The sequence below is a fragment of the Cetorhinus maximus genome, chromosome 25, assembly GCF_964194155.1.
Source record: "Cetorhinus maximus chromosome 25, sCetMax3.hap1.1, whole genome shotgun sequence".
In the NCBI taxonomy this organism is placed as follows: domain Eukaryota; kingdom Metazoa; phylum Chordata; class Chondrichthyes; order Lamniformes; family Cetorhinidae; genus Cetorhinus; species Cetorhinus maximus.
The window spans coordinates 14,339,009-14,357,802 of NC_135903.1; the positions used below are offsets into that span (position 1 = coordinate 14,339,009).

Genomic DNA, 18,794 nt, shown 5'->3' on the forward strand with positions numbered 1-18,794 from the left:
CTCACCAATGGCCTGTACAGATGCAGTAAAACTTCCCTACTTTTATATTCCAATCCCCTTTCAATAAACACCAACATTCCATTTGCCTTCCTAATCACTTGCTGTACCTGCATACTAACTTTTTGTGATTCATGTACCAGGACACCCAGATCCCTCTGTACCTCAGAGCTCTGCAATCTCCCTCCATTTAAATAATATGCTGCTTTTCTATTCTTCCTGCCAAAGTGGACAAGTTCACATTTTCCCACATTAAACTCCATCTGCCAGATTTTTGTCCACTCCTTTAACCTGTCTACATTCCTTTGCAGGCTCTTTACCTCCTCTTGACAACTTACTTTCCTACCTAGCTTTGTGTCATCAGCAAATTGAGCTACCATATGTTTGGTCCCTTCATCCAAGTCATTGATATAGATTGTAAATAGTTGAGGCCCCAGCACTGATCCCTGTGGCACTGCACTTGTTACAGCTTGCCAACCCCAAAAATACCCATTTATCCCCACACCCTGCTTCCTGTTAGCTAATCAATCCTTTATCCATGCTAATATGTTACACCCTATACCATGTGCTCTTGTGTGACGCCTTATCAAATGCCTTTTGGAAATCCAGGTATAAGACATCTACAAGCTCCCCTTTATCCACCTTGCCTAATACTTCCCCAAATAACTCTAATATATTAGTTACACCATGATTTTCCTTTCAAAAAGCCATGTTGAGTCTGCCTGATCCTATTATGATTTTCTAAGTACCCTGCTATAACCTTCTTAATAATAGATTCTAACTATTTCCCCGTGACAGGTGTTAGACTGAGGTGAAAACCCCTATTTCTATCCAAAAGAGAATATAGGACCTCAAATGACATTTTAGGTTGTGTGAAAAATGGATTTTTTTATATTTTGGGGGACTATTGTGTTATTCTTTGGAAAGGTCTGTGGGTTTGAAAAAGTTCAAAGGCCACTTGGCCTTTTCGCCTGCCCGCCAACCATAAGGTTGGACGTGCAGAGAAAAATAACATTTAATCGGGACTTTAATGGCCTTAATAGGCCTGTAATTGTTGGCGGGCACGCTGCCAACTCTCGTACGTGCCCACCAACCGAAATATGGTGCAAGTGTGCGATGACGTCGGGATGCTTGCCTGATGTCATCGCGCGTCATTTTACGTTCGTTCGGGTCAGGCGCACATGTGCCCGCCTGACGAGCGTAATAGTCTGGCCTCTGAGAGCGTGTGTGTGTGATTTAATTCAGCTGGTCAGTGACTAATAGGAGATATGTTGTCTGGGGAGGTTGAAACATGAAAAGGATAGAGGTATTAGGTTTGAGGTACAAGTAAATAGGTTAGATATAACATTTGTATTTTTAGATAATTTGAGAGTTTGTTTGAATATCAAAGGAGAGTCAGGGGTAACAAGAAACATATTTGCATCTTGCAGGAGTTCCATGGGTAAATGGAAGGGGGTATTATATTTTATTGACCCGAAAGTGAAGACAAAATAGAGACATGAAAGATTTTATATTTGGAAGGATTTGAGTTTCAATGAGGTGTGAGAACAATGGAACCTGAAATGAAAGGGGAAAAGGGTATTTTGGAGTTGCTGTTTGTGCTGTTGAGCTGAAGCTGCTGGATCTGGGAGAGGATGCAGTTTGAATCAACCATCCAGCCAAGCGAGAAAAGCCTTGGGCTGCAAAAAGCAGTTTTATTTTGAAGTTTGGATTTTCACAGCAGAGTGGAAGAGAGCTACAGGTCATGTGGTATGGCTTTATTGCAGCTACAGCTGTTTGCCTTGGGTAATATTATTGGATTTCTTATAGTTAAACATCAATAAGGGCGTGTTGCCTGGAAGGCGTTTTAATTGTGGGTCTGACCAAGTGGAGAGTCTTTCTGGGGGGAATGTTTGTAAGACTAACCTTAATTGTGCAACTGTAATCTTGAGTGCTTAAGTTTTCTTATATTCTTGTTAATAGAACTTTTACTTTTATTTTTTAAAATCCCAAAAGTGTTACTGGACCTCTTATTGCTGGGATCGGTACCTCTTCTCGTTTTCAGAATACAAAATAAAAGGGCATGGCCCATAAGCCAAGTTTCCCTCTGGGATTTGGTTTGCACAGCAATTAACATCAGCTGTGGTCATAACAAAAGTCGAAGTAAGCATTGTCCCCCTGACTACTTCCATGGGCAATGGATTATGTAACTCACTGGATTTTGTTGGACTGTGTAACAGTTCCCAGTTTATGCAGATACAGGGAGGGTTTTATTCTGAAGGAAGGTGCCACACTCACCCTCTGAATTGTTGAAATTGGGTGTGAGAGTTTCTTGCTCTGTATATGCCATTGTGGATTCAGGCTTTGATACAGGATTAGGATGGAATCCTGGTGCTATTGTGGAGCCTACATCCATGGTTGCATTAAATTGGTACAGGTTAGTATTGTTGGTCATGATTTCAGCGAGACCTGAGAAAACAAGGAAAGATGTCACTTTTAGATATTAAGTAATAATATTTAAATTGATAATTAAACAGTAAAAGTCAAAAATACTGTCACAATTCATCGTATTAAATACAAAACATTGCTTCATGTTCATTAGTGAGAACAAAACTGGAATGACAGTAATTTGGAATAAAAGGCAAGGATGGACAAAGGCATATTGGCACGAGAAAGGGGCACCCCATGGGCAGAGAGATCAAGAGTAATGATGGAGCAGAGCGATTCACAAAAGGACTTAGTCATAGAACATGAGTGAGCAAAAGAGTTTGGCCCCGTTATTAGATGGGAAGCGGTTTTGGAGTGAGGGATGGTTCTAGTTGGGAAAACTGGAAATATGGGTTTGCTTGAACACTGTGAAGTTTTAACTTCAGGGCATAGTTGATATTTTTCCTCAGATTCCTGCAATGTAATGAGCAGGTTTGCTGTTGGGGTGGGGGACTTGGGAGGGAGGGATCACAAGGTCTGGGCAGGATGGGTGGAATATGGTTGGAAGGGACAGGCAATCTTGGGTAAAAGCAAAAAGCTAAAAGCTACTGCGGATGCTGGAAATCCAAAACAAAAACAGAATTACCTGGAAAAACTCAGCAAGTCTGGCAGCATCGGCGGAGAAGAAATCAGTTAACGTTTCGAGCCTTCATGGCCCTTCGGCAGAACTGCAGCATAGTTTCAACAAGGGAGAAATATAAATTGGTTTAAGGTGGGCGGGGGGTGGGGGGGGGGGAAGAGACACATTGAGGGTGTGGTGTGAGCAGATAATCAAAAGATGTCACAGACAAAAGGGTCAAAGAGGTGTTGAAGGTGGTGGTCTTTGTCTGAGAAAAGTGCTAATTAAGAATGGAAAACAGGATATTCAAAGTACAGCTCTAGTGGGGGTGGGGTGGAAAGACTAAAGGTTTTAGTTTTAGATTTAAAAATAATGGAAATAGGTGGGGAAAGAAGAATCTATATAAATTATTGAAAAAAAAGCGGGTGGGGGGGGAAAAAAACGGGGTGGGGATGGGGGGAGGGGGAGTTTAAGATCTAAAGTTGTTGAATTCAATATTCAGCCCAGAGGGCTGTAAAGTGCCTAGTCGGAAGATGAGGTGCTGTTCCTCCAGTTTGCGTTGGGCTTCACTGGAACAATGCAGCAAGCCAAGGACAGACATGTTGGCAAGAGAACAGGGTGGAGTGTTAAAATGGCAAGCGACAGGGAGGTTTGGGTCTTTCTTGCGGACAGACCGCAGGTGTTCCGCAAAACGGTCGCCCAGTTTGCGTTTGGTCTCTCCAATGTAGAGGAGACTGCATTGGGAGCAACGAATGCAGTAGACTAAGTTAGGGGAAATGCAAGTGAAATGCTGCTTCACTTGAAAGGAGTGTTTGGGCCCTTGGACGGTGAGGAGAGAGGAAGTGAAGGGGCAGGTGTTGCATCTTCTGCGTGGGCATGGGGAGGTGCCATAAGTGGGGGTTGAGGAGTAGGGGGTGATGGAGGAGTGGACCAGGGTGTCCCGGAGGGAACGATCCCTACGGAATGCCGTCAAGGGGGGTGAAGGGAAGATGTGTTTGGTGGTGGCATCATGCTGGAGTTGGCGGAAATGGCGGAGGATGATCCTTTGAATGCGGAGGCTGGTGGGGTGATAAGTGAGGACAAGGGGGACCCTATCATGTTTCTGGGAAGGAGGAGAAGGCGTGAGGGAGGATGCGCGGGATATGGGCCGGACACGGTTGAGCGCCCTGTCAACGACCGTGGATGGAAAACCTCGGTTAAGGAAGAAGGAGGACATGTCAGAGGAGCTGTTTTTGAAGGTAGCGTCATCAGAACAGATGCGACGGAGGCGAAGGAACTGAGAGAATGGGATGGAGTCTTTACAGGAAGCGGGGTGTGAGGAGCTGTAGTCGAGGTAGCTGTGGGAGTCGGTAGGCTTGTAATGGATATTGGTGGACAGTCTATCATCAGAAATTGAGACAGAGAGGTCAGTGACAGTCCTGGAAACAAATCGAGATCTTGGAAATTGTTTCCAGGACTGTCACTGACCTCATCTCCTCTGGAGATCTTCCTCCCACAGCTTCCAACTTGATAGTCGCCCAACCTCGGATGGCCCGCTTCTACCTCCTACCCAAAATCCACAAACAGAACTGTCCTGGCAGACCGATTGTGTCAGCCTGTTCCTGCCCCACGGAACTCATTTCTCGTTATCTTGACTCCCTTCTCTCTCCCCTTGTCCAGTCCCTTCCCACCTACATCCGTGATTCCTCTGACACCTTACGTCACATCAACAATTTCCAGTTCCCTGGCCCCAACCGCTTCCTCTTCTCCATGGATGTCCAATCCCTCTACACCTCCATCCCCCACCAGGATGGTCTGAGGGCCCTTAGCTTCTTCCTTGAACAGAGGCCCCAACAATCCCCATCCACCACTACTCTCCTCCGTCTGGCTGAACTTGTTCTCACACTGAACAATTTCTCCTTTAACTCCTCTCACTTCCTCCAAATAAAAGGTGTGGCTATGGGTACCCGCATGGGCCCCAGCTATGCCTGTCTCTTTATGGGGTATGTGGAACATTCCTTGTTCCAGTCCTACTCCGGCCCCCTCCCACAACTCTTTCTCCGGTACATCGATGATTACTTCGGTGCTGCTTCATGCTCTCGTCGGGACCTGGAAAAATTTATTAATTTTGCTTCCAATCTCCACCCCTCCATCATCTTCACATGGTTCATCTCTGACACTTCTCTTCCCTTCCTTGACCTCTCTGTCTCAATTTCTGATGATAGACTGTCCACCAATATCCATTACAAGCCTACCGACTCCCACAGCTACCTCGACTACAGCTCCTCACACCCCGCTTCCTGTAAAGACTCCATCCCATTCTCTCAGTTCCTTCGCCTCCGTCGCATCTGTTCTGATGACGCTACCTTCAAAAACAGCTCCTCTGACACGTCCTCCTTCTTTCTTAACCGAGGTTTTCCATCCACGGTCGTTGACAGGGCGCTCAACCGTGTCCGGCCCATATCCCGCGCATCCTCCCTCACGCCTTCTCCTCCTTCCCAGAAACATGATAGGGTCCCCCTTGTCCTCACTTATCACCCCACCAGCCTCCGCATTCAAAGGATCATCCTCCGCCATTTCCGCCAACTCCAGCATGATGCCACCACCAAACACATCTTCCCTTCACCCCCCTTGACGGCATTCCGTAGGGATCGTTCCCTCCGGGACACCCTGGTCCACTCCTCCATCACCCCCTACTCCTCAACCCCCACTTATGGCACCTCCCCATGCCCACGCAGAAGATGCAACACCTGCCCCTTCACTTCCTCTCTCCTCACCGTCCAAGGGCCCAAACACTCCTTTCAAGTGAAGCAGCATTTCACTTGCATTTCCCCTAACTTAGTCTACTGCATTCGTTGCTCCCAATGCAGTCTCCTCTACATTGGAGAGACCAAACGCAAACTGGGCGACCGTTTTGCGGAACACCTGCGGTCTGTCCGCAAGAAAGACCCAAACCTCCCTGTCGCTTGCCATTTTAACACTCCACCCTGTTCTCTTGCCAACATGTCTGTCCTTGGCTTGCTGCATTGTTCCAGTGAAGCCCAACGCAAACTGGAGGAACAGCACCTCATCTTCCGACTAGGCACTTTACAGCCCTCTGGGCTGAATATTGAATTCAACAACTTTAGATCTTAAACTCCCCCTCCCCCCATCCCCACCCCGTTTTTTTCCCCCCCCACCCGCTTTTTTTTCAATAATTTATATAGATTCTTCTTTCCCCACCTATTTCCATTATTTTTAAATCTAAAACTAAAACCTTTAGTCTTTCCACCCCACCCCCACTAGAGCTGTACTTTGAATATCCTGTTTTCCATTCTTAATTAGCACTTTTCTCAGACAAAGACCACCACCTTCAACACCTCTTTGACCCTTTTGTCTGTGACATCTTTTGATTATCTGCTCACACCACACCCTCAATGTGTCTCTTCCCACCACCCCCCCGCCCACCTTAAACCAATTTATATTTCTCCCTTGTTGAAACTATGCTGCAGTTCTGCCGAAGGGCCATGAAGGCTCGAAACGTTAACTGATTTCTTCTCCGTCGATGCTGCCAGACTTGCTGAGTTTTTCCAGGCAATTCTGTTTTTGTGTAGGCAATCTTGTGGTTAGGGGAAGATGACAGATCACGGGGAGGCCAGTGATGGTGGACGTTGGGGGAGATCTGGGGGCATAGATCCTGAAGGTGGCAGTTTACAGGGTGAAGGAGCTGGGTTCCTGTTCACCATCAGCTCTGGAAAGGAGCTTACTTGATGGATCCAGTCCTGTCTGTTAATACCTGTCCAGCATCTCATGGCTAGGAAACCCTCCCAGTGTGAGTGAAAACTCTAAACCATGTCCAAGCGAAGGCTCAGGACCTCCTTAAAGGATTTCACTGACCGACCCTCCTCTTGAGAGCAACTTGGCCACCCAGCCTTCACCTATTTCATGAGGCAGGCTGGACTTCTGTTTGAAATTTTTAACATCTTAACTTTCCAACCAACTCAAAACCAGCCATTTTTATGGGTTAAAATGACCTGAAATGAATCAGAGGGATTCTGAGAGTAATTGTGGGATAGAGCAGGGGTCTCAGAGAGTGACTGTGGGACAGAGGGGGTCTCAGAGAGTGACTGCGGGACAGAGGGGGTCTCAGAGAGTGACTGCGGGACAGAGGGGGTCTCAGAGAGTGACTGCGGGACAGAGGGGGTCTCAGAGAGTGACTGCGGGACAGAGGGGGTCTCAGAGAGTGACTGCGGGACAGAGGGGGTCTCAGAGAGTGACTGCGGGACAGAGGGGGTCTCAGAGAGTGACTGCGGGACAGAGGGGGTCTCAGAGAGTGACTGCGGGACAGAGGGGGTCTCAGAGAGTGACTGCGGGACAGAGGGGGTCTCAGAGAGTGACTGTGGGACAGAGGGGGTCTCAGAGAGTGACTGCGGGACAGAGGGGGTCTCAGAGAGTGACTGCAGGACAGAGGGGGTCTCAGAGAGTGACTGCGGGACAGAGGGGGTCTCAGAGAGTGACTGCGGGACAGAGGGGGTCTCAGAGAGTGACTGCGGGACAGAGGGGGTCTCAGAGAGTGACTGCGGGACAGAGGGGGTCTCAGAGAGTGACTGTGGGACAGAGGGGGTCTCAGAGAGTGACTGCGGGACAGAGGGGGTCTCAGAGAGTGACTGCAGGACAGAGCGGGACAGAGGGGGTCTCAGAGAGTGACTGCGGGACAGAGGGGGTCTCAGAGAGTGACTGCGGGACAGAGGGGGTCTCAGAGAGTGACTGTGGGACAGAGGGAGTCTCAGAGAGTGACTGCGGGACAGAGGGGGTCTCAGAGAGTGACTGCGGAACAGAGGGGGTCTCAGAGAGTGACTGCAGGACAGAGGGGGTCTCAGAGAGTGACTGCGGGACAGAGGGGGTCTCAGAAAGTGACTACGGGACAGAGGGGGTCTCAGAGAGTGACTGCGGGACAGAGGGGGTCTCAGAGAGTGACTGTGGGACAGAGGGGGTCTCAGAGAGTGACTGTGAGACAAAGGGGAAACTGAGGGGGGTACTCGGTGGAGATAGAATCAGAGGCAGTTATGGAAATATTGAGATGTTTCCGATGTCATGACTCACTGGGGACAGTGCACTGCAATGTCAAGCCCCGAGCTGTGACAAATGTGAAAAGTATGACCAAACCACCTGATTGCCCCAATTCTACATAACTGTTTAATTTAGGTTAACAGAATATGAGCACTAGGTTTGTAAACTTAATAAATAAATAACTGTTTATTGAACAAATTATCCTTAACTAGTGACAAAAGAAAGAAATATGAACTGCTATCTTCTAATTCTATAACTTAAACTCTACCCCTTCTTAAACCCCTATACACATACACACACATGCACACACACACGCACACACACATGCACACACACACGCACACACACACATGCACGCACATGACACACAAAACATGGATTTTAAGGATGGGATAAAACAGTTCAATAGCACCAATTCTGGAGTACAGGATTTGATGGGTTGATTTTGATCAATGTCTTCCAAATCCCTTTCAGTTCTTGTTGATGATGCGAGGCGGTCTTCCAACACTTTCAATATTTAGTTCACTGGTTGAGAGCTTGTCTTTCAATGTCTCTAACAGTGATTTTTCCCCTTTGCCTCTTGACAGGGGTTTTCAGAGAGAGAGAGAGCAGGTTAAAGAGATATGAGAAGAAAAACCAGCTAGCTGTTATTGTGGAATTACTGGAATCTTCCACACACAGGAGAAAGAGGTTTTATGTCTTGTTCCTTTCAGGCTAGCAGCTATTCAACTGCACTGCCCTCACATAAAAACCTAGTCACCTGGTCAGGAGCCAATTAAAATGCTGTTGCCAGGCAGCTCCCTTGGTCCAGGACTCATTTTAAGCACCACCCTGTCTTTCATGGTATACTCTGTTCCAGGACTGCAACATTATATATATCTCTCATCCTGTTCCAGTGGATATGGCATTCAAACTGCATCCATCGTAATTCTAATCCACAGTCCAACAGAAATAAGAAGATATGTTCCTCACACCAAGAACAGGATATTGTACTATTACTGTGAAAGCTGCCCCCGATTCCTTGCCAACTCATTAAATGCAGATTCCTGTTCCTGTTGCAGTTTCCTGATGAATGATCCTTAGACAATGACCGAACAATGGACTTGGTCTCACTAACTGCTCACAGAATGGATACTGCAATCTATCAGAAACTTTTCACCTCAGTGTGACAAGGAGTCTGCCTTAGTTCCCCAAAGGGAATGTACATCACCCCAATTTAGCTCATAGCCACTGCAAAAACACTGGCAGGCCCTTGTTTGTGATGCTGAAATGTAATGTTATGGGTTTCTTTGGTTTGAATAACTCTAGCTGAAGGTTCTCGTTTTCCATGCGGAATTCTGCCACCATCCTGAGCTCATCCCGGAAATTGGCCATGATACTCCCAACTCTTCCAGCTTCCTGTAGGGCAGTTCCCAGCATCCATCAGAACCGGCTCAGAACCTGCAACTGTACTGTCTATCCTGCTATTGGCTAGTCTATCTGTTTAACTTAGCGTCTGTCTGCCCCTCTCTCTGCTTGCCCCTCTCTCTTTCTGCCCTTCTCTCTGTCTGCCCCTCTGTTTGCCTGCCCCTCTCTCTCTGTCTGCTCTTCTGTCAGTCTCTCCCTAGGTCTGTCTGCTCCTCTGTCTGCCTGCCCCTCTGTCTGTCTGCCCTCTCTCTGTCTGCCCCTCTCTCTCTGTCTGCTCCTCTCTCTGCCTGCCCCTCTCTCTGTCTGCCCCTCTCTCTGTCTGTCCCTCTGTCTGCCTGCCCAACTCTCTCTGTCTGCCATTCTGTCAAACTCTCCCTAGGTCTGTCTGCCCCTCTGTCCTCTGTCTGCCTACCCCTCTCTCTGTCTGCCCCTCTCTCTGTCAGTCCCTCTGTCTGTATGCCCTTCTGTCAGTCTGCCCTCTCTCTGTCTGCCCCTCTGTCTGCTGCCCCGAGGTCTTTCTTGTCAATGGCTCCTCCATAAGTTTTTAAACCATCACAATTAGATGAAATTAAATTTCTCATCATCTCTTCCAATCTTAATGGAGCTCCTCCATCCCAAAAACTGCTCCAAAAAGCTTTCCCATTTGTGTCAAACATTTATCCCCTCAACCAATATTAACTCTTTATAGATCACCTCCTTCAGAAAAACCATTCACCCACAGAAAAACACAGCACTAAAAACACATCACCCTCAGAAAAACACAGCACTAAAAACACATCACCCTCAGAAAAACACAGCACCCACAGAAAAACACAGCACCCATAGAAAACACATCACCCACAGAAAAACACAGCACTAAAAACACATCACCCTCAGAAAAACACATCACCCTCAGAAAAATACAGCACCCACAGAAAAACACAGCACCCACAGAAAAACACAGCACCCATAGAAAACACATCACCCACAGAAAAACACAGCATCCACAGCAAATTAAATCACCCACAGAAAAACACAGCACCCACAGCAAAACACACAACCGACAGAAAAACACAGCACCTCAGAAAAACACATCACCCACAGAAAAACACAGCACTAAAAACACATCACTCACAGAAAACACATCATTCACAGAAAAACACTGAACTCACAGAAAAACACATCACCCACCAAAAATCTTATCACCCACAGAAAAACATATCTCCCACAGAAAAACAAAATGCCAAAAAACAGCATCCAGAGAAAGTACTGCACTCACAAAAAAACAAGGCACCCAGAGAAAAACACAGCACACACAGAAAACTCATCACCTACAGAAAAAAACATCACCCACTGACAAACACAGCAGCCACAGAAAAAGATATCACCCACCGAAACACACAGTGCCAAAAACACAACACCCACAGAAAACCAAGGCAACTATAAAAAAATACAGCACCTACAGCAAAACACATCATCCACAGAAAATCACAGCAACACAGAAAAACACGTCACCTACACAAGAACACTGTGTCAAAAACACAGCACCCACAGGAAAACAAAACAACCATAAAAAACCCATCACCCACAGAAAAAAACATCACCCGCAGAAAAGCACAGCACCCCCAGAAAAATACAGAACACAAAAAACACAGGGAAGAGAAAGAGTAGCTGGAAATTCTCAGGAAGTTTTTTCTCAGAATAAAAAGGAAGGTGCTGAAGGTAGAAGCGACATTCGAAAATTGAGCTGTTTTCATTATAATAAAGTGGGGCACACAAAGTCAGTGTGTTGGAAATTGCAGGGAAAATCTGTTGGAATTATTGGGGTGCAGAAAAGTTCTGGAAGTAAAAGTACTGTGGGTTCTGAGGTTCAGGCACAGGAAAAAACAACGGTTTGTGTACAGGTAAAACAGGAAGCATCAGTAATAGGTAAAGAAGTGGGAATATGTTCACAGTTTACCCAAGAGAATTCTGAGGAGCAGGTTGCAGAAATGTTTAAAGATGTTGTGTGTGAAGGGAAAGCCTTTCCATATGTACAGGGTGGAGTAGGTAAAGATGTTAAAATTTTAAGAGACACAGGGGCGAGTCAATCCTTAATGTTGTGGGACAGTGATATTTGTTGTTAAGAGGGAGTATTGCAGGAGCAGGTGATAATAAGTGGGGTTCATGGAGATGCTAAACTTATTCCCTTATGGAAGGTAAATTTAAAGAGTAAACGGAAGTCGGGTGATGTTATTGTTGGAGTATGGAAGAATTGCCCATTGCAGGGTTGAATTTATTTTGGGTAATGATATAGCTGGGTCACAGATGTGGGTGATGCCTGTGGTAGTTGAGCAGCCTGTAGAAGTGCTTTCAACAGAAGTGTTACAGAAGGAGCATCGTGGATTGTTTCCAGATTGTGTGATAATTAGATCACAGGCTCACAGGTTGAAACGAGAAAAACAAGAAGTGCAGGCAGTTCAAAGGCAAGAAGAAGATGTCAAAATCCAATTAGCTGGCACTGTGTTTGATAACATTGTTCAGGAAGAAAGACTACAGGACAATTCAGCTGAAATGTTTATCTCAAGGAGGTTAGTGGAGTTACAGAAAAATGATTTGCAATTAAAACAGTTATATCAGGCAGCTTACTCAGAAAGAGAAGCAAAATGTATTCCAGTATGTTATTACCTTAAGGGAGATATTTTAATGAGAAAATGGAGGCCGGATCATGTCTCAGCAAATGAAAGCTGGAGTGAGGTGCATCAGATTGTTATCCCATTAGGACATAGAAATGAGATTCTGAGAATTGCTCATGAAATTCCAATGGGGGCACATTTAGGAATTGGGAAAACACAGGAAAAGGTACAGAGATTTTCTTTTTTGGTCAGGGTTGCATAAGGATGTAATCAAATTCTGTAGAACCTTTCACACATGTCAAGTAACAGGGAAGCCACAAGCAGTGATTAAGCCAAAAGGAAAATACTGCGGATGCTGGAAATCTGAAACAAAAACAATAATTGCTGGAAAAACTCAGCAGGTCTGACAGCATCTGTGGAGAGAAAGACAGAGTTAACATTTCGAATCCATATGACTCTTCTTCAGTGATTACGCTGGTGCCTTTAATCCCAATACCAGCTTTTGAAGAACCTTTTACCAGGGTCATGATTGATTGTGTGGGACCCCTCCCTAAGACTAAAAGTGGAAAGCAGTATTTATTGGCAATAATGGATGTGCCTACCAGGTTTCCTGAAGTGATACCTGAAGAAGTATTACAACTAAGAAGATTGTGAAGGAACTAACAACATTCTTTACAAGATAGGTTTACCTAAGGAAATACAATCAGATCAGGGTTCAAATTTCATGTCACAGCTGTTTAATGAAGTAATGAACAGTTTGGAGATAAAACAGTTTAATTCAACAGCTTATTATCCAGAGTCACAAGTGGCTTTGGAAAGATGGCATCAAACTTTAAAAGCCATGATGAGAGCATGCTGTCGGATTATGCACAGGATTGGGAAACAGGAGTTCCATTCTTGTTATTTGCTATTAGAGATATGCCTAATGCATTGACTGGTTTTAGCCCTTTTGAACTAGTTTATGGTCATGAGGGAAGGGGACCACTAAAATTGATTCATGAGAAAGTGAAGGCAGATAAGAAAGTTACAGCTTGCAGTTTTGCTGCTGGGGGAAAAGTAGTGGTTTTGCTACCAGTACTAGGTTATCCATTAAATGGACATTACAGGATTGAAAATAAATTGAGTGAAGTAAATTATTTAATAAATACTCCAGATAGAAGAAAGAAGCAAAGGAAGTGTCATATAAGTATGCTTAAAAAGTACTTTGATAGGGAAGAGGAACAAAAAGAGATATTAGCAATGGTGGATGATGAGAAAGAGGTAGAAGTGCAGGACTCTGAAATTGATTTTCCTCTAATCAAATTGAATAATGAGGGGGTACTTGAAAATTTAAATGAAATATTGAGTTATCTTCCAAACAACTGTCAAAGTGATTTGGAAAAGCTATTGTAGTCACACAAACCTATTGTTGGGAATAAATTAGGAAAGATAGATTTAGCTATACATGATGTCTCTGTACAGGTTTCATCTTCAATAAGGCAACATCTTTATAGATTAGATCCAGCAAAGTTGTCACAAGTACAAAAAAATTGACTTTATGCTTCAAAATGATATCATTGAGTCCAATTGCAGTAACTGGAGTTTGCCTATTGTACTGGTACCGAAATCAGATGGAACACAAAGACTGTGTGGACTATCGAAAGGTGAATGCAGTGACAAAAGCGGATTCATATCCTATACCACAGTTGGAGGATTGCATTGAGAAAGTGGGACAATTGAAATTTATCACAAAAATTGACTTGCTATAAGGATATTGGCAGGTACCATTTTCGGAGAGAGCAAAGGAGATATTGTCTTTTGTGATGCCAAATGGGCTACATCAGTTTAAAGTCATGCTATTTAGTATGAAGAATGAACCTGTGACATTTCAAAGACTGACAAACAAAGTAATTGCAGGTCTAAGCAATTGTGCTTTTTATATTGATGATCTGATAGCTTTCAGTCAGACATGGGAGGAGCATTTACAGCATCTGGAAGAATTATTCGCTTGATTACAGGAAGCTAATTCGGTGATGAACTTGGCTAAAAGTTAATTTGCAAAAGCGCAAGTTATGTATCTAGGCCATACCATTGGACATGATAAGGTGGTTCCGAGAGATGCGAAAGTCAAGGCCATCGTGGATTTCTCAGTGCCTATGACAAAATAAGAAGTTTTGAGATTTCTGGGCATGCGTCAGTTTTACTGGAAATTTGTACCAAATTTTAGCAGTGTGGCTGCTCCATTGACTGAACTATTAAAAAGAACAAGAAGTTTCGATGGACACTGGAGTGTCAGAAGGTATTTCATAGTTTGAAAACTGTTTTAACTATGCCAGCAGTTTTGGCAGTATCCAACTACGCCAGGCAATTTAAGTTGGCCATTGATGCAAGGAATATAGACTTTGGGACCATACTGTTACAAGAAGATGACAGTGGAATTGAAAAACCCATCGGGTATTTTTCATGGAAGCTGAATGTACAACAGAGAAGATAATCAATGATCAAAAAAGAGACCTTGGGTTTGATGTTAGCATTGCAGCATTTTGACATCTACTTGGCAAACAATTGTTTATACAGACCACAATCCTTTGAAGTTTTTGGACAAATTTCAAGACAAAAGTGCAAGACCTTTCAGCTGGAGTATATTATTGCAACAATTTAATCTATGGATTATATATTGCTGGTAGAGAAAATATATTTGCAGATGCATTGTCAAGAGCTTGAAGCTTAAAGGGAAGATTGGACATTTAAAAAAAACCTGGACACTGAATTGAAATGATTTCTGTTGATACAAAGGACTTGTATGTCTATATATATATATATATATATTTATATAATATATTGTTATGCTAATGCATGCATCTGGTAATGTAATAGTGTAATAAGCATAGGAGATAGTGTGAGATGGGTTATTAAAAATGAAGCCATCTTTTAAAATTATGATGGTTCATTTTTCGAAAGGGAGGGGGATGTCATGAAGAAGTATTAATGTCTATAATGTTATTGGAAATTATTTTTAAATTGGACTTACAGTAGGGCCTGTGTCTGTGTATGTGTGTGGCTTAGTTGGATTAAAGCAAGCTAGTCTGGGTGCTTTGATGTATAGTAGATTGAGATGTTAATTAGATAAATGTAAGTTTGGTAAAAGATAAAGTGCAATTTGCATTTGTTGAATAAACCATTCATAAGAATGGGTAAAATCTTGTACCTAGCTGACAGATGCCAAGCAATGTATTTATTTTACTAATAACATTGGTGGAATGAAAGGATTATTGTTAGGAAAGGTAAAATTAAGAGACTTAGTAACACAATGGAAAATTTACATTCAAAAGGAAAGCCAGGTATAAACAGAAAGGAGTTTTGTGTGTGCAGGTCAGAGGCATGTAAGATCTAACCAGCCTGTAAGCCAACAACTGTGTCTGCAAACTTCAAGAAAGCTCATTTTAAATTCATACAGTCAAATGCGCTTTGCCTGGTGTCTGTTTAAAGTCTATGGATTATTGGTACCTTGGTGAAGATTTACCTGGGAGTGATTAATTTGGGGATTTGTTTAAAAGTTATTATATAATTTGTAGACATGTGTGTGTGTTTAATTATTTGTTTACTTAATAAATGTTTAATTTAGTTTTATATAAAAAACCTCTTGAGGCTTGGCGGTTTTATTCCTGAATTCAGAGCTGCATCTCAAACATACCAATTGAAAATATAGGTTATGACAGTTGTTCTAGTTTCCCTCTGGGATTTAAACAACTCAGCCTTTGCCAACTGCTGTGTCACAACAGCACTCACAGAAAAATGCATTGCTGACAGAAAAACACATCACCCAGAAAAAGTATAGCACCCACAGAAAATCACAGCACCCACAGAAAAACACCATACACACAGAAAAATGCCTCATCCACAGAAAAACACATCACCTACAGAAAATCACAGTGCCAAAAACACATCACCCACAGAAAATAACAGTGCCAAAAACACGTCACCCACAGAAAATAACAGTGCCAAAAACACGCCCACAGAAAATCACAGTGCCAAAAACACGTCACCCACAGAAAAACACAGTGCCAAAAACACGTCACCCACAGAAAAACACAGTGCCAAAAACACGTCACCCACAGAAAAACAAAGCACCCATAAGAAAACACAGCACAAACAGAAAAACACAGCACCCACAGAAAAGCACAGCACCAAAAACACAGCACTCACAGAAGAACACAGCAGCCACAGAAAAACACAGCACTCACAGAAAAACACAGCACCAAAAACACAGCACTCACAGAAGAACACAGCACCCACAGAAAAACACAGCACTCATAGAAAAACACAGCACTCACAGAAGAACACAGCATCCACACAAAAACACAGAACTCACAGAAAAACATATCACCCACAGAAAAATACTTCACCCACAGAAAAACACATCACCCAAAGAGAAACAGATCACCAAAAACACAGCACCCACAGAAAAACACAGCACTCACAGAAAAACACAGCACCCACAGAAAAACGTAGTGCCAAAAACACAGCACCCACAGTAAATCACAGCACCTAAAACACAGCATCCATAGAAAAACACAACATGCAAAGAAAGACACATCACCCAAAAGAAAAACAGAACACCAAAAACACAGCAACCATAGAAAAGCACAGCACCCACACCAAAACACAGCACCCACAGTAAATCACAGCACCGACAGAAAAATACTTCACCCACAGAAAAACACAACACCCAAAGAGAAACAGATCACCAAGAACACAGCACCCACAGAAAAACACAGCACTCACAGTAGAACACAGCACCCACAGAAAAACACAGCACTCACAGAAAAACACAGCACTCATAGAAAAACACAGCACTCATAGAAAAACACAGCACTCATAGAAAAACACAGCACCCACACAAAAACACAGCACTCACAGAAAAACACAGCACTCATAGAAAAACACAGCACTCATAGAAAAACACAGCATCCACAGAAGAACACAGCATCCACAGAAAAACACTGCACCACAGGAAAAGGAGCACAAAAAACACAGCACCCATACAAAAACACAGCACTCACAGAAAAACACATCACCCACAGAAAAACAGAGTGCCAAAAACACACCACTCACAGAAAAACACAGCAGCCACAGAAAAACACAGCATCCACAGAAAAACACAGCATCCACAGAAAAACACACCACTCACAGAAAAACACAGCACCCACAGAAAAACACAGCATCCACACAAAAACACAGCACTCACAGAAAAACACAGCACTCACACAAAAACATATCACCCACAGAAAAAATATCACCACAGAAAAAATAGCACCAAAAACACAACACCCACAGAATAACACATCATCCACAGAAAATCACAGTACCAAAAACACAGCACCTACAGAAAAACACAGCACCCTTAGTTAAAAAAGGTCTGAGTAAAAACAGCATTAATTCACATCACACAAGGAGGAGCATGTGCAGGGTCACTAACAACAGATTCTAAATATTTACATTGGTAAAGATCATAGAATAGATTTAGAGCAGATTTATTAACTTATTGAAACCATAGAATCAAGAATCTCAGTTTAGAAAGAGACCATTCGGCCCCTTCTTTTCTGTGCTATCCAATTATTCCTGCTTCCCAAATATTTTCTTGTCATTCTGCAATGTTTTCCCCTTCAAGTATTTATCCAATTTCCTTTGCAAGTTATTATTGAATCTGCCTCCACCACCCGTTTATGCAGTGCATACCAGGAATTGCAGCAGTGTGAGCTAGATCTCTTGGTTTAGGAGCTGAGTCTCAGCCGTCTCGAAAAGGGGAAACCAGAGACACCAGGTCAGGAGGAAATAGCCCAGGAGCCTGCTCACAGGTTAAGTAATCATAAGTTAAATGGAGCTGGAACCTGCATCATTGGGACTCCAACTGCATGTACTGAAAGGAGAAGCAGAAGTAATGACTGTGAACATTATCCACTTATTTGTCCATTGCCCAAGGACCACATGAATTGTTTAACATGCCCAGTCTCCTAAAGACAGAATTGGTTATTTATGTACTTACTTGGTGCCAACAGAAGAGCCAGAATCAGATTACGGCAGGCAGTGATCTGAACACAGAACGCCATGGTTGTGATCTTTTCTGTCACTGACTGAACAATGAGTTTAAAACAATCTCAGTCTCAGTTCTGAAAACAGGAAACAGCAGGCGTGTCATTATCCGGCAAGAAGAGAATGATCATTAACTGATAATGTGTCCTTACTGCATGGGAACACCACCACCTGGAAGTTCCCTCCAAGTCACTCACCATCCTGACTTGGAAATATATCGCCGTTCCTTCACTGTCGCTGGGTCAAAATCCTGGAACTCCCTTCCCCACAGCACTGTGGGTGTACCTACACCACAGGGACTGCAGAGGTTCAAGAAGGCAGCTCACCACCACCTTCTCAAGGGCAACCAGGGATGGGCAATGAATGCTGGCCCAGCCAGCAAAGACCACATCCCATGAAAGAACAAGAAAAAAGTATGAAGCCCAGGCCCAAAGGATAAAAGAGATTTAATTGACACTTAGAGAATCCATTCTCTGAGAGTTCTCTCTGGTGTCTTGGGGACAATATTTATTCCTTAAGCGTCATCACTAAATCAGATTACATGACCATTTATCTCACCATTATTTATGAGATCTTGCTCTGCGCTAATTGGCTGCCAGGTTGCCTACATTAGAGCAGTGAGTCTACTTCAAAGTACTTCATTGGTTGAAAAGTGCTCTGGGACAGGGAGG

The 18,794-nt window shown here is 43.7% G+C and overlaps 1 protein-coding gene across 1 annotated transcript in view; it reads right to left on the reverse strand.

Moving 5' to 3' along the window:
- ramp2 (receptor (G protein-coupled) activity modifying protein 2) overlaps positions 1 to 18,295 on the reverse strand; it is a 29,193-nt gene extending 10,898 nt beyond the window's left edge. Inside the window, exons 1-2 of the mRNA XM_078529554.1 lie at positions 18,077 to 18,295; positions 2,275 to 2,445 (exon numbers count right to left, since the gene is read on the reverse strand). Of these exons, the coding sequence (XP_078385680.1) occupies positions 2,275 to 2,445; positions 18,077 to 18,140 (235 nt within the window). The 5' untranslated portion in view covers positions 18,141 to 18,295. The remainder of the gene's footprint in view (positions 1 to 2,274; positions 2,446 to 18,076) is intronic.
- Positions 18,296 to 18,794: the final 499 nt, after the last annotated feature.